General features: G+C 46.2%; 2 protein-coding genes across 2 annotated transcripts in view; one reads left to right on the plus strand and one right to left on the minus strand.

The window, feature by feature from the left end:
- Nucleotides 1-7,409: 7,409 nt before the first annotated feature.
- Nucleotides 7,410-11,511, plus strand: RXFP3 (relaxin family peptide receptor 3). The gene has a single exon (XM_012459946.3). The coding sequence runs from the start codon at nt 7,773-7,775 to the stop codon at nt 9,180-9,182; it is 1,410 nt and encodes a 469-aa protein (XP_012315369.2). The 5' UTR covers nt 7,410-7,772; the 3' UTR covers nt 9,183-11,511.
- Nucleotides 10,625-16,476, minus strand: part of SLC45A2 (solute carrier family 45 member 2) — a 45,377-nt gene continuing 39,525 nt past the window's right edge. Inside the window, exon 7 of the mRNA XM_012459947.3 lies at nt 10,625-16,357. Coding sequence (XP_012315370.2) covers nt 16,133-16,357 — 225 coding nt within the window. The 3' untranslated portion in view covers nt 10,625-16,132. The remainder of the gene's footprint in view (nt 16,358-16,476) is intronic.

Raw genomic sequence — 16,476 nt, forward strand, 5'->3', positions numbered from 1 at the left:
TTCAATTTGCCTGTCTGTGTCTTTGATTGGGGCATTTAATCCATTTAAATTTAGGATTAATATTGATATTTGTGAGTTTAATATTGTCATTTAATGCTAGCTGGCTATTTTGCCCATTAGTTGATATAGATTCTTCATTATGGAGATACTCTTTACCTTTTGGTAAGTTTTTGGGTTGACCGATACTGGTTGTTCCTTTCTGTGTGTAATGCTTCTTTCAGAAGCTCTTGTAAAGCAGGCCTGGTGGTGATGAAATCTCTGAGTGCTTGCTTGTTCGTGAAAAATTTTATTTTTCCTTCATTTATGAAGCTTAGTTTGGCTGGATATGAGATTCTGGGTTGAAAATTCTTTTCTTTGAGGATATTGAATATTGACCCCCACTCTCTTCTAGTTTGTAGGGTTTCTGCTGAGAGATCTGCTGTGAGTCTGATACGCTTCCCTTTATGGGTAACCTGATCTTTCTCTCTGGCCGCCCTTAGAATTTTCTCCTTTATTTCAACCCTGGTGAATCTAATGATTATGTATCTTGGGGTTGCTCTACTTGAGGAATATCTTTGTGTTGTTTTCTGTATGACCTGGAGTTGAGTATTGTCCTGCCGTACTAGGTTAGGAAAGTTTTCCTGAATAATATCCTGAAGAATATTTTCCAGCTTGGATTCATTCTCTTCATGACATTCTGGTACACCTATCAAACGTAAATTAGGTCTTTTCACATAGTCCCATATTTCTTGGAGACTTTACTCATTGCTTTTTACTCTTGCTTCTCTAATCTTGTCTTCTTGTTTGATTTCATTAAGTTGGTCTTCGACCTCTGATATACTTTCTTCTGCTTGATCAATTCGACTGTTAAAACCTGTGCATACTTTGTAGAGTTCTCGTATTGTATTCTTCAGTTCCATTAATTAACTTATATTTCTCTCTAAGTTGTCTATTCTCGTTAGGATTTCGTCAAACCTTTTTTCAAGGTTCTTAGTTTCTTTACGTTGGGCTAGAGCATGTTCTTTTAACTCACAGAAGTTTCTTATTATCCACCTTCTGAAGCCTAATTCTGTTAATGGAACACACTCGTTCTCCATCAGGCCTTGTTCCTCTGTTGATGAGGAACTGTGATCCCCTGTAGAGGCAGAGGCATTCTGATTTTGGGTATTCTCAGCCTTTTTACGCTGGTTTCTTCCCATCATTGTAACTTTACCCTCTTTTCAATATTCAAAGTCTCTATTAAATTAGAATGCCCGTTGGAGAAGTCTAATCTGAATCTTAGTCAGGAGGCATCTGAAAACAAAGTTCTAAAAGTACAACCTTTGTCTGTAGTTTCCTTCACCTCCAGAATAGGTTTGGGAGGACTAGCAGCACAACATCCTCAGACTGTGGAGCAGGCCCTTGAGTGAGCCAGAGCCCCCCTCAGCACAGCGGTGATGGAGGCAGCATCCAGCAGCCATAGGACTAAACTGTTCTGCTGCTGGTGGACATCAGAACCACCAATGTGCCAAGGCCCAGATTTCCTGAACTTCTCTTCCATCCAGGCAATGTCAGGGATGTCTTAGCCATAACGTATGAGCCAGAGCCTCTGATGTTTCCTGAGGAGGACTGCTCCTCTATTTAAAAGATATTAGCAAGCTCTGCTTTAGCTTAACTGAAGAGCATCAAGAGAAAGGACGGGGATTTCTAGTTAGGAGGATGCATTGCACCAATGCTCGGAGGGGTGTGTATGTAGCGTACAAAAGTATAACATGCTGTTCTCTGTACACACTTCCAAATCCCACCTAAAAGGGAGGTCCCTTGAATTGTTTTCCTAGAAGTGAGAATGGTTAACAAAAGATTCTTTCATAGTCTCCTGCCATTTCCCTTTCTAACAAATGGCCCATGTTTATCCCAGTCATTCGCAACCTTGGGGAAGGAAGAAATGTTTGCCTCCAGCCTATGTTTGGAAACAGTTTTGGTTGTCTGACAAGACAGCTTCAGGAATTGCTACTGTTATCTAACAGGTAGTGGACAGGAATGCTGGTAAATAATAATCAACAATACAGCCCGTCCCAAACAATAATGAATTATGTGGCCTAAAAGGTCAATAGTTTCAAGGTTGAGAAATTTTAATTTAGACTAAAGTGACTGCTAAGGTTAGCGAAGCTTCCTGAGGACCCCAAAAGGCTCAAATTCTTTGATTTGTTAGGCAATCATTTGACTCAATTAAAGAGATTGATAACAAGAGATTTCTTCTCACTCTACACTTTTTCTCTAGACAGTCTCATCAATGTCAAAGCTTCAATTATAGCCTATATGCTGTGAACCCACAAGTTTTTATCTTCTGTGAGTCACAGATTCATGTATTCAACTATATTTTTGACATCTCCATCTGATTGGGGCATTCACACTCTCATATGTCCAGTCTGAATGTATCATCGTCCCCCACCTCACTTGCTCAGCATGCGCACTAACCTAGATGCTCAGGGTAAAGAGTTGAGAGCTTTTAACTTCTCCTTACCTTCGCCCTTTCTTTGTATGCAGCCCACCCCCAGGTATGGTCAAGTCAGTCTCTTAAGTGCCTATTTAAATCTTCTTCTGCCCTGCATCCCTCTAGACTGAAGTACAATCATCTCTCTCCTGAACTATTGCTGTAGCTTCCTAATCATCTTGATTTATATCAGCTCTGCCCCTTCCAGTCTACTCATCACACTACAGCTAGAGTGATGGTTTGAACGTGCAAAACTGATTGTGTTGCTCCCCTGCTATAATTTTCTAATGTCCTCCATTGCTCCAAAGTCACAGACCAAAATTCTGCAGTCAGAAATTGTTTGACACCTACCCGCGTCACCAGACTATCTAGCACTATTTACTTCATCTCCCTATGTTATAGGCACTTCATCTTCTTTCTGTCTGACAAAAGCATCATTCTCCTTCCTGCCCAGTGCCTTCATTCAGGCTGTTCCTTCCGCCCAGAGTGCTCTTTCTTCCCCTTTCCTTACCCCCCATGCCACCCCCATTTACTTGGTTATAGAATTTCTTTTCTTCCAAGATGCTATGGTTTATAAGACACAACTTTTGTTTACAACTTTCTACAGAAAAAAATACCATTCATTAAATATACGTATAGCAACTGGAAATCCATATTACTCTTAAAAATCTTTAATTTGAAAAGATGTGATTCTTAGAATTAAATAAATATGCTTATAAACAGTTAAAAGTTAGTTGCTTGAACATGGTTTTAAACTTTCTATTTTACTGTTTTCCTTTTTATTGTAATTATAATCATACAATTTATTAGAATTTCTTTTCTTTTCTTTTCTTTTGTTTTTGAGACAGAGTCTTACTCTGTTGCCAGGCTGCCAGGCTGGACTGCAGTGGTGCGATCTCGGCTCACTGCAACTTCCGCCTCCTGGGTACAAGCGATTTTCCTGCCTTAGCCTCCCAAGTAGTTGAACTACAGGCACACGCCACCATGCCCAGCTAATTTTTGTATTTTTAGTAGAGATGGGATTTTACTGTGCTGGCCAAAATGGTCTCGATCTCTTGTGATCCACCCGCTTCAGCTTCCCAAAGTATTGGGATTACAGGTGTGAGCCACAGTGCCCAGCCTCTTTTTTTTTTTTTTTTTTTTTAGATAAAGTCTTGCTATGTTGCCCAGGTTGGAGTGCAATGGTGTGATCTCAGCTCATGGCAACCCCCCCACCTCCTGGGCTCGAGCAATTCCCCTGCCTCAGCCTCCAGAGTAGCTTGAACTACAGCCATGCGCCACCACACATAGCTAATTCTTGTATTTTTAGTAGAGATGGGGTTTCGCTATGTTGGCTAGGCTGGTCTTAAACTCCTGACCTCCATGTCAGCACCCCAAAGTGCTGGAATTACAGGCATGAGCCAGTATGCCCAACCTAGAATTCAAAATTTTAAAATGTCTCTCTCATCTGTTAGAATAGAGTTCTGGTAGATAGTGTTTACATTAAGTCTTTAGTACATGACACAGTATCCGGCACAAAGTTGGTGTTAAGATTAATCAACATGTTCCAATCAGAATTGCTCCATTTCCCATTAGGTAATGTTCAAGCCAGGCTTGCGTGCTCACTCTGTGCTAGTTTCTATTGCTGTTATAACATATGGCCACAAATGTCATAGCTTAAAAGAAGGTACATTTATTCTCTCACAGTTCTGGAGATCAGAGGTTCGAAATCATTTTCACTAGAGTAAAGCCAAGATGTCAGAAAAGCTGATTCCTTCTTGAGGTTTAGGAGAGAATTCATCTTTTTGCTTATTTTAGCTTCTAGTGGCTGCAAATTTCCTTTGGCTGTTTAAAGTAACATCCAAGAGCTTGGGAAATAGGAAATGGACATATTTTGGTGGGGGAGGGACCCATTATTCAGCCTACCACCCACCTCTTTGTCGAAAAACCAAAATATGGAAGAGTTAGATCCAAATTGGAAAATGAAGCATAGATGAAGAGACATCACATGAGAGTCAAGAGACCATGTTTTAGATCTGGTGTGGCTACTTCCTAGTGGTGAGATCCTTGATAAACCCCTTCATTTCTTCAAGCCTCCTCTGCAAAATGCTGGAGCAAAGCAGGTGGCTTCTTCCCTTCTGTGATCCTGGGCTCCCAGTGGTTATATGCTAGAGTGTGATTTTATTCTGTTCTCATGGCTTCACATGGCCCAAAATGGCTTCAGGAACACAAAAGAAGCGCAGAAAAAGGTTTCAAGATCCCATACCCTGCCACTGTGAATGAAAGAGTTTCTTGCTGCTGATTTTCCTCCAGGCCCCCATCACAGCCTGGTTTCAATTTTGGTGAGAAGGGAGACAGAGAAACAGATCATGTATGTAACATAAGAAGCTCTGAACCCTTCCTCCTTTATAATTTCTTTAAATACCAACATAGAGTACCCCTTCTCAAAAAACCTGAAACTGGAATATCCCATCAAAGTATAACTATTTATTACCTACACACCCCTTAAAAAAATAAAAGGAAAATAATAAAATAGCTAAAATTATTGTCCACTCATCTGGCATGAATTATTACATTCTAGATAACTTTGTCATGAACAAAACTAAACAAAAATTATAGTCTTAGTCACTAGTTGATTGCACACTCACTTAGATTAAGAATTCCAGTCCAGGTGTGGTGGCTCACGCCTGTAATCCCAACTTTGGGAGGCCAAGGCAGGCAGATCACGAGGTCAAGAGATTGAGACCATCCTGGCCAACATGGTGAAACCCGTCTCTATTAAAAATACAAAAAAAAAAGAAAAAAATTAGCTGGATGTGGTGGCACGCACCTGTAGTCCTAGCTACTTGGGAAACTGAGGCAGGAGAATCACATGAACCTAGGAGGCAGAGGTTGCAGTGAGCTGAGATCAGGCCACTGCCAACTGCACTCCAGCCTGGCAACAGAGCAAGACTCTGTCAAAAAAAAAAAAAAAAACAGAATTCCAGAGAGGATCAAAATAGAGGACTTATGTCTTTCAGCCTATCTCAGTGCCCGGCAAGAGTAAGCGGCCAATGAATATGAGATGAATTGAGTCAGGCACCTATAATTTTTTCATAAAGTATGAGTATGAGTATATACATGTGATTTGGAGCAAATCAAGTAGATCTATCTATTCCTGAATGTGCTTAGAAGCACTAACAGGTGGCTGTGTGTGTGGAATGGAAGTCATTGGTGTGAACGTACCACAAATTTAACAGCAGAGAGCTTTCAGGGTATACCTTAGCTTTTCTTGTATTTCAATAGCCCCTTGAGATATTCGAAAAGAAAGAGAAGTAGAGACAGATGAAGAGAGGGAGAAATTTGATGAGGAAATAAATGGTTAAAAATAAAGTCAAAACTGAGTGTGAAAGTGAGGTTATTAAAACCAAGATAAGAGTCGTCCACAGAAACAACCTGTGCTTTGGGAGGAATCCTCAGAAAAGAACTGATCAAAGGAAATGGTTGGTGTTTGGCAAGATTTTTACTAAAGCCCAGACTCCCTCTAGTGGGTAGACAGAGCAGGACAGCATCCTTATAGGGTGTGTGCTCTTCGGGGTTAAATGTCCTTTGGAATCAAGATTGTTCCTGTTTCCTTTTTTTCTTGTTTCTTTTTTCCTTTTTTCTCTTTCTTTCCTTTTTTCCTTCTTTCTTTCTCTTTGCTTTTTTCTAAGTGTTTCTTATCTCCTCAGCTTGAAGGCTGGATTCTCTTTATCACTAAAGATGGAGTTCTGTAGTGCTCCAGGAGTGAGGACAATGATGCTTAAGATGCTTTTGTTTCAGTTTAGTCCCAGACCCAGAGAAAAACATTTCAAATTTTTAAAGTAAATCCTTAAAAGTGTAATTTACACCAGAGCAATTGACCTGACATTTATATAGACTGCAGCTTGAGAAGTAATACAAATGCTTTTCATTCATTCCCTTGGAAAAGTCCTTAGAATGTACTTCCATTGGTCTGAAAAACACCTGAAAAAGAGTTCTGATACTAACCGTAGTGGAAATAGGGGGTCTGATGGTTCACGATCAGCCCAGTGATATCCTCTGTTCTATCTGCATCTAGGTCAAGAGACCATGGGCTGTATGTGATCAAACAATTTGTTGAAGCTCTTTGGGCGTAGGGCATTTAATTACTGTAACGTAGGCCCACCACTTATTTGCTCTGTTTTTGTGTCACGTCTCAGAATACATTAAAGTAGGGGCAACCCCTGAACCCAGACTTCTGCCTTGCGAATTCCCTCTGAACATCCTGACAATCACAGACACCACATAAGTGATCAGCTAATTAAAGAGAGGAGGCGGAGTTGTCATTTGTGTATCCAATAAGTACACATCATCTGACTTACGCATGAAAAAAGACCACTGTCATTACTTTTAGGAAGGAAAATAAGCAGGATATCGCATATTTTTAGAACCATTCCTCACCAAATGGAATAATTTCAGTGATAAAGTGGGAGTGAGGAAAGAAGAAAAAAAAACCTAATCATAATGTTTGGGAATAAGAAAGAAAGAGGAAACGCACGTCAAAGCCCACTTTCTCCCGCAGGTGTAAAATAAAGGGTTAAGACCGTTTCCTGCTGAAATTTTGGGGAGGAAAACGGAAGCTGGCGTGTGGGCTTTGCCGGCCGCCCAGCTCTCCCTCGCGGGGCGGGCGCGGCTGGGTTCAGCACCTCGGAAAGCGCCTCTCCCGGCGCCCCGGGACTACGCATGCTCCTTGAGGCCCACCGCCGCAGCCGTGCAAGTGCCACTGCAACTGGTGGGCGCCGCTGGCAACCCACCCGGAGTTGACAACCGCGGAGAGACGCAGGCACCTATTGACCTCCAGGCAGCAGAGCGAGGTGGACAGAACCCTAGGATCTCTGTCTTTCCAAGCACGGAAACCTCGTCTAAGCAGTCCCAGAGGAAACAGCCAAAGGTATTTGAAAGAGGGCGAGAGGCCCCAAATCGCACTGTTGAGCGGCTAGGTGAGTTATGCGCCAGTGCCCCAGTGACCGTGGGACACGGAGAGGGGAAGTCTGCGTTGTACGTAAGAACCTAGGGACTCCGAGCTTGGCCTGAGAACCCTTGGACGCCCAGTACTTGCCTTTCGGGCTGCGCTCCTCAACTCTGCTCCAAAGCAGCCGCGGAGCTCCACTCCTGAGTCCAAGGCGGTTGGTTCGCTGTGCGCCAGGACGCGCTTAGTACCCAGTTCCTGAGCTCTGTCTTCAGCAGCTACTTTGAAAGCTCCCGCGCACGCCCCGCAGGCTAGCTAGCCTGGGAACAAAACCGGGCGAACCCTGTTCTCTTAGGTCTTGTCCCCCGGAACATGACCTAGAGGTACCTGCGCATGCAGATGGCCGATGCAGCCCCGATAGTCACCATGAATAAGGCAGCAGGCGGGGACAGGCTAGCAGAACTCGTCAGTCTGGTCCCGGACCTTCTGGAGGCGGCCAACACGAGTGATAACGCGTCGCTACAGCTTGCGGACTTGTGGTGGGAGCTGGGGCTGGAGTTGCCGGACGGCGCGGCGCCAGGACATCCCCCGGGCAGCGGCGGGGCAGAGAGCGCGGACACCGAGGCCCGGGTGCGGATCCTCATCAGCGTGGTGTACTGGGTGGTGTGCGCCCTGGGGTTGGCGGGCAACCTGCTGGTGCTCTACCTGATGAAGAGCAAGCAGGGCTGGCGCAAGTCCTCTATCAACCTCTTCGTCACCAACCTCGCGCTGACGGACTTTCAATTTGTGCTCACCCTGCCTTTCTGGGCGGTGGAGAACGCACTTGACTTCAAATGGCCCTTTGGCAAGGCCATGTGTAAGATCGTGTCCATGGTGACGTCCATGAACATGTATGCCAGCGTCTTCTTTCTCACTGCCATGAGTATGGCGCGCTACCACTCTGTGGCCTCGGCTCTGAAGACCCACCGGACCCGAGGACGCGGCCGGGGCGACTGCTGCTGCCGGAGCCTGGGGAACAGCTGCTGCGTCTCGGCCAAGGCGTTGTGCTTGTGGATCTGGGCTTCGTCCGCGCTGGCCTCTCTGCCCAGTGCCATTTTCTCCACCACGGTCAAGGTAATGGGCGAAGAGCTGTGCCTGGTGCGCTTCCCGGACAAGTTGCTGGGCCGCGATAGGCAGTTCTGGCTGGGCCTCTACCATTCGCAAAAGGTGCTGCTGGGCTTCGTGCTGCCGCTGGCTATCATTAGCTTGTGCTACCTGCTGCTGGTGCGCTTCATCTCCGACCGCCGCGTGGCGGGGACTGAAAGAGGGACCGCAGTAGCTGGCGGAGGCCCGGCCGGAGCCAGTGCCCGGAGACGGTCGAAAGTCACCAAGTCAGTGACCTTCGTTGTCCTGTCCTTCTTCCTGTGTTGGCTGCCCAACCAGGCGCTCACCACCTGGAGCATCCTCATCAAGTTCAACGCGGTGCCCTTCAGCCAGGAGTATTTCCTGTGCCAGGTATACGCGTTCCCTGTGAGCGTGTGCCTGGCGCACTCCAACAGCTGCCTCAACCCCATCCTCTACTGCCTCGTGCGCCGCGAGTTCCGCAAAGCGCTCAAGAGCCTGCTGTGGCGCATCGCGTCTCCTTCACTCACCAGCATGCGCCCCTTCACTGCCACTACCAAGCCGGAGCCCGAGGATCAGGGGCTGCAGGCCCTGGCGCCGCTCCACGTGGTCGCCGAGCCGGACCTGCTCTTCTACCCACCTGGCGTCGTGGTCTACAGCGGGGGCCGCTACGACCTGCTGCCCAGCAGCTCTGCCTACTGAGGTCCAGGGCGCGCTGTAGGGGCAAGGTGGCCTTCCCCGGGCGGTGAAGGAGGTGAACAGATTAAGGAAGGCTGCGTGGGCGGGGGGGGGGGGGAAGCATTTAAGAAGTAGGTGGGAGGAGGATGGGCAGAGCACGGAGGAGCAGCCTGTGTATAGGCCGGAGAACCTTCTCTGGAGAGGGGATGCTTTGAAATCAGGTGGAGAGAGGAAGCTAGCAAAGGGGCAGAGACGAGCCCCACGGGCCGGACCTTCAACCTTGGTTCCGCACCCCACAGCCTCTCCTTACTCTGCCCACGCTGGGCAGTGTGGGGGCGCCCAGAAGCAGAGAGAAGCAGCAAAAATGTAGAGAAATTGGCACAGGGAGCGGGGCTTGGCCAAATGATGCTCAGACAATTGTGCCCGTTTATTCCAGCGACTTCTGCGGAAAGGGCAGCCGCTGCCACAAACTCTCCTTTGCTGCTTGGCTAACGAGACTGCAGCAGCGCCAAGGTCCTGCTTGCTGCCGGGCTGCCCCAGGAATCTTGAGTCGGGAGGCAAGAAATGTTTTTGGAGTTAAGAAAAAGAACTGACCCTTCTGGTCCGTCCCCAGGACAAACGGCAAAGGAAAGTCACCTCCCATGGAGTCATTGTACCGATTGTCATTCCGGACCGGGCTAGCAGGAACATGCTGAGCCGGACCTAGCTGCAAAGCCCGGGAGCGCAACGTTAACAGGGGGATAACACCTGTCACGAGCTTGGGAGAGCGATTCTCTGGGGAGTGGCATCACTGCCGGAGGGAGCTGACACAGTGTGATTAGAAGTGCTGGATAGGGAAACTTCTTCAGGCTGCTGGCCCGAAAGGTAAAAGGGGGCTCATATGCTCACTCGGTAGCAGAGTTGGAAGTGGCGCGCTGGTGCGTTGCGCGCTGGAAGCCCGGGCGCTCCATTTCCTCTGAGAGCACCTTGGGTGCCTGTAGGCACTCTGGTCTGTGTGCTGCCGGTGAGCTGGACCCAGGAGCATCCTGAATAGCTCTACTGGGAGGAGTGCGGGCACTTCTGCAGCTCCTCCCTTCCCATGCTTTGGGAATCAAGCTGTCCCTTTGATTGAGTCTCTGGACCTGCGAGTAGAGGGATGGTTCCGTATTTTTTGTTTGTTTTTTGGTGTTGTTTTGTTTTGTTTTAGGGGGGTAGGCTTAGATAGAAGAGCAAGAAATGTCACAGAAACATGCAAGGGGAATGGCGGGGGCGGGGTGGAAGAGCGCGGAATCATGGAAACCAAATTCCTAGAAGCTGGGTCGGATCTTTCAAAAGGAGGTGTGGGTAGGAAAGAAAATAGAAGATCCATGTACTCTGTCCTAAAGGGAGCAGAGTACTGAAGTAAAACCAGAATTTCAGGTGTGGGCTTCTTTATTGCTCGTATTAATGACAAGAGAAGGTAGGAAATAGAAATTCCCATCGGGCAGTACCATCACCAATTTCCATTTATTCTAAAGAGTGCTTTACAAATTGAGCATGCATGACAAATTCTTCCCCAGCCTCCAGACAGTTTATGGAGCTGTCTCTGAAGACACACAGTTCTCATGTCGACTCTGTTCTTATCACAGCAGTTTAAGGTGTTAAAACCCTCACAACGTCCTTTCTTGAGGCCCTTCCGAGAACTGGAATCAAACATCTGTCTACCCACCCATCTGCCGGCTTTGATAGAGGTACTACTGCTCTCTTTGGCAACCTAGTTTCGGGTCAAGAAACCAATGATGCAGGCACCCACTGGGGTGGTTAATTTAATATAATAAATAGCCATTCATAAAACGTCTGTTTAAAGAGCCTCTTGAACAGAATTGTTTAGTAATGTTGAAAGTTTTCTGTAGTATCTGAAATTCAGGGCTCAAAATGTGAGATCTACAACTCCCACTTTCCTTGCCCTGCCTTCTGTGATTGTAAAATACAGTGCAGTGACTAAACATTCATGCCTTCCCACAAAAGCAAAAGTTGCCAGTCTCGATCCTGAGCAATCTTGAGAAGTCACCTCTTTCAGAAAACAGAATGGTGTGTTAGTTTTGAAGTAGTCCATTTTTTTCTTCACCCTTTGGGAAGAACATTTATTGATATTGATATTGAATAGCAATCAGGCTAACGAAGACTGAAATGAAGCTCCACAAAAGTTCCCCAAATACAAAATCCATGAAAAAGTAAACACAGGAAAGAGTGAACAGGAGCATGGTAGTAGATCCATCTATGACACTGATAATAGACTCCTGCTGAGAAAGTCTTATCAAAGCACCTTGCCATTTCAATTTTAACAATAAAATAATGTGTGGGTAGCTCAGAATTTTTAGGAAAGGGTGTTGAAGTATGTACATCTGTGACTATGGACACTAGAAAAGCAGAAGAGAAGGAGCTGGAGGAATGGTCTTTAAAAAGAAAAAAAAAAAAACCTCTGTAAAAAGGGTCACTTTGTCCAAATCCCAAGCTCAGGGCTTCTGAGAACATGGCAGGAGGGATCAAAGATCGTGACTCTGGACTACCACAAGGACAAAGGGTCACCAAGGAAATACTCAGATCAACTGTAATCAACAATTTTTGAGCACCTGTTGTGTGCCAAGCCCTGTGTGGGGTATTGAGGTCATGTACATGAACCAGAGAAATTTCTGACTTCCACATGTAATAGGACAGACATCCATGAGCACAAGAAGATAAGAGAGTTGAATGTCAAAATAAGACTGAAAGAAAAACGAAGGAAAGGTTGATCCTGCTAGGAGATCAGACTTCCTGGCCAAAATAATATTTGAGATAGGCCTAGATATATGGGCACAATTTAGGCAGAATGGCAAGGGTGGGTTGGGAGGTAGAGAGGATATTCAAAATTCATAAAATGTGGTGACTAAAAGCTTTGATGTTGGAATGTCAGAAGCTTGGTGGGGGAAGCAGGAAGCAAAGTAGTAGGGATTCTTTTTCTCCTGTAGGATTTCCCAAGATTTCTGTTGAAAGTATGTGCCCTTGTACTAGCTTTATTTGTCTGGGGAAAGGAAATTTCTTTTGCCAGAAAGAATATGTCATTGCTATGCGGAGAACAAATACTTAGATACCCAAATGTGGTGGAAGACTTTTAAATTTTGATTATATTTATTCATTCAAACCTCAAGGGAGTTGAGTTCAATGAGTATTTGCATATTTGTGTGTGTGTGTATGCATGCAGGCACACACATATACCCTGTGGTTAGTAAGGGATGACTACACTTGACTTCTTGGGGATTTAATAAGATGACCCTCAGCTATGGGCCACCTTTCCAGCTGGCCCGTCTATTCATTTCCAAACCTTCACACATCAAAACAGCTCTTGGAGAAATGGGCAGGAAATAAACACTGAACCCTGGCGAGGATTCCATTTCTAAACCTTGCAGAGATCAAGTACAGGTAGGGGAAGCAAGAGAGATGGCTTATTGCTGTTTCTTTTCTAATGATACGAGCTATGTGCCATGAGGTCCTCTGAGCATTTACTTATCCTCATCCCACACAATGGGGTTGGGAGCAGGTGTTTTCCCTAATGGCTCCTCTAAGTGAGTCATTAACTTATTTCTCCAGGATAGATGATGGCAGGGGGCTGAGAGGATGGAGTAGAGAAGGGGTAGCTTTGCATATATTCTGTAAAAAGAATAAGATTATTTCATTTGGGAGTGAATGTACTAATAGAATACAGGAGGACCTTATTGGGAAGCAGAAAATGAGAAGCACTCATGTGGACAGGGAGGGAGCAAGGCTTGGAGGGTGATAAGTAAAACAGCATGCTCAAGCCTGAGAAGACAGCCTTGCTGGGTCTGGAAAACACCAGAGATTTGAGAGAATGGGACACACTGCAGGAGTCTGGATATGGAAGCCACATGTCCTGCAGGTGACGAGGTTGAGCATGGGGTGGGAAGAAGTGACCACTTTAGCATAAGCCCTTGCCCTCCATTGTTTCCCCCGACATACACACCAGAAGTGGCCAGATTAACGGGGACATTTCAGATGCCCTGCTCCACACCCCTAGCACTGCCTCAGTCACAGGTATAAGAACTAGGTAGCAGCAGAGAGTAGGCTCTTTAAAGGCAAAGGAGGCAGTCATAGAATTGAAGCAACAAAGAGGAAGCCCAAACAGCAGCAGGAGGAAGAGGGCACATGTGAGATATCAGGGATGCCACTGCCTTTCGAGACCTTGGAGAGATTAGGAAGGAGAAGGAGGCTGCAGCACAGAATGACAACAAATGGCTCTGTGCTCCTAGGTTGGCCGACTTCAGTAGGTACTGCCCTTAGACCTGGGCAGGCAGGGCCCCTGGTCTGGATGTCATCATTAGCGGACCCTGTTCTGCCCCTGCCCCTTTCCACATAGCAAGGAGTTCACAGGGCCTCCTGGAGCCTGTGCCTCCCCCATCTTCCCACCTGCTAGATTATGCTTCCGTAGCTGAGACCTTGAATTCCTTGTCCAAATTGCCCTGAGTCTATTTACAAGGAATCCACGGGTCCTTTCTTGAGTCCATCCTCCAGAGCAAAGTCCATGCTGCTGAGTCTGTCCACCCTTAGGTGGTTAAGGGTGGCCATTTGTAGAAGCGGTAGAGGGTGGAGGCAGGTGGAAGGCTACAGATGTAGAGCAGAGAGAAGAGTAGGGGAAGCAGAGAAGAGGGATGGGCTGTGGACCACGTGCCTCCATTCATGCTCTTGCCCTGGACCCTGCAGATGTGAGCAGCTGTGTGAAGGAGGACCCAAAGCCCAGCAAAAAACAATCAGAGCAGGCCTGCTCTTCTCAGGAGGCTACAAATGAGCTGACACTGCAGGGGCCTGGCCATGCTACGGAATCCACTCATTCTCCTAGGCACTGGACACACAGAAGCAACACCCCAAATCCCAAATGTCCCAGTTCTAAAAAGCAGCTCATTTCCCTTCTCCACATTCCCTTCCAGCACCAAAGATTTTGGTCAGTGACAAGTTGAACTGAGACAATAGTTACTCTACCAGACCCTAGATTAAGTAGGAGGAGGAACCACCCAATTCTTCTAACTTCTAAAAGCGTGGGCAGATCTCTATTCTGCACTGGTCAGGCACATTCAGGGTTGGGTAGGCAAATACTTAAGACTGGGGCAGATCTAGTGGGGACAGGACAGTGAGTCTTTAACAGTAGTGACAATCGCTAGCTCCGATCAAATGCCAGACACCAGGCTAAGTGCTGTCCATACAGAAAGCAGCAGAACCAAAGTGGCTGGGTTCAAAGCCCAGCTCTGTCACTTAAGAATTGTGTGGTTTCAGACAAGTTATATCTTTCTGCCTCCATTTCTTCATCTAAAAAATGGAGATTGGTAACAGCACCCACTTCCACAATTGCTGTGTTAAAGTTAAAACATTTAGAACAGTGGTACGGACTCCATAAATATCATGGTTTGTGTTTCGTTGTTTGTTTGTTTTGAGACCAGAACTTGCTTTGTCTCCCAGGGTGGAGTACAGTGACACAATCATAGCTCACTACAGCCTCGGTCACCCAGGCTCAAGCAATTCTCCCACCTCAGCTTCTCCAACAGTTGAGACTACAGGCATGTACCACTATGCCCAGCTAATTTTTAAAATATTTTTTGTAGAGAGAGGGTCTTCCTATGTTTCCCAGGCTTTTCTCGAACTCCTGGCCTCAAGTGCTGGGATTACAGGTATGAGCCACCATGCCCGAACCAGTGTTATGTATTATTAATCATCACAACTCTCTGAGATAGCAATTCTCATCACAAATGTATAAGTGAGCAAGTGTGTCTTGGGGAGATTACATAGTTTGCTGCTAAGTGGCAAAGCCAGGATTCAAAACCAGCTTATTCCAAAACATGATTTTTATTAAACCATGCTGTCTCTCAAGGCGGCTGAAAACCTCACCACGGGGAAAGCAGTTGAAGGGGTATGGTTAAAGAAAACCTGCTTAGCTTGGAGAAGAGAAGATCATAGGAGAAACGGGGCTGTTTTTTCCAAAGACTTTCATATCGAATCCAGAGGACAAAACAAGGGTGCAGACTAGAGAGAAATATTTTTACTGTGTCTATGAAATGAAGTATTTTAAAGTGGTGAATCCTCCAGCATGAGATGTTCGAGTAGTCTTGTCAGGGGTGTCATAAAGTAATAGGAATTATGAGCAAATTAAATATGAGTAAATTAATATCAGAGAAAAAATTACTAGTAATATTTTGAATATTTGTGAATTTGATGAAATATATGACTCCCCAGCTGAGCGTGGTGGCTCACGCCTGTAATCCCAACACTTTGGGAGGCCAAGTAAGGCAGATCACCTGACGTCAAGAGTTCGAGACCAGCCTGACCAACATGGAGAAACCCCATCTCTACTAAAAATACAAAGTTAGCCAAGTGTGGTGCTGCATACCTGCAATCTCAGCTACTCAGGAGGCTGAGGCAGGAGAATCGCTTGAACCCAGGAGGCGGAAGTTGCAGTGAGCTGAGATTATGACATTGCACTCCAGCCTGGGCAAGAAAAGTGAAACTCTGTCTCTCTCTCTATATATATATATACACATATATATATATATGACTCCCCAATATATATGGACCCCTGGCAAAAAATCAAATCAAATCACTTCATAGAACACATCCAAGCATTGTGTGTGGAATTAGTCTGCTTCTCAGGCCTCAGCAAGGCCTGTAATGCCCTGTGGAAAGCAGCTCCTGCCTCTCCCACCCCTGCACCGAGATGCAATAAGGAAGGCGTGTGTAGGTGCTACCACCCACACTTACCCCCTGCCACCAATGCGTGGAGGCATAGTCCAGGCAAAGGTTGCCTGAAATATGGGGACTGTTGTGCAGAGTATTGGTTGAAAGTGAAAGGTGGGCAGATATCATGGCTGAAATCACAATACTGGGCGTCCAATGGACAGACCCTAAGAATCAGAGCTGCAATTTCCTGCCATGTGCTTCACTGTGTCTGAGGTTAGGGTCATTGTCTCTTTATTGACCTAATCCACGTATCTAACAAAGAGAGCCACAAAGCAACAGCCTATCAGTGCCACCGCAGACGCTGTGATCACCACGATGACGACACTCCCAGCTGTGTTGACCAGAAAGCCCAGGCCACCTCCGACCAGGATCTGAGCCAGCTGCACCATGCAGGTGAGGGTGGCGCAGTCCACGCCCTTCCCTCTCACGCTGTTGTCTGGGTCCCCTCCTGGGACTTGCTGCCTCTGCAAAAAAATCACAGGAACACCATTTGACCCACAAGGAACTATCATTCAGGGCACAGGTCGGCAAACTTTCTGGGACCAGCCAGATAGTAAATACCATTGACTTTGTGGATTATACG

The sequence above is a fragment of the Aotus nancymaae genome, unplaced genomic scaffold (genome assembly GCF_030222135.1).
Source record: "Aotus nancymaae isolate 86718 unplaced genomic scaffold, 86718_ANA_hifiasm-v0.15.2.pri h1tg000014l, whole genome shotgun sequence".
Classification (NCBI taxonomy): Eukaryota; Metazoa; Chordata; class Mammalia; order Primates; family Aotidae; genus Aotus; species Aotus nancymaae.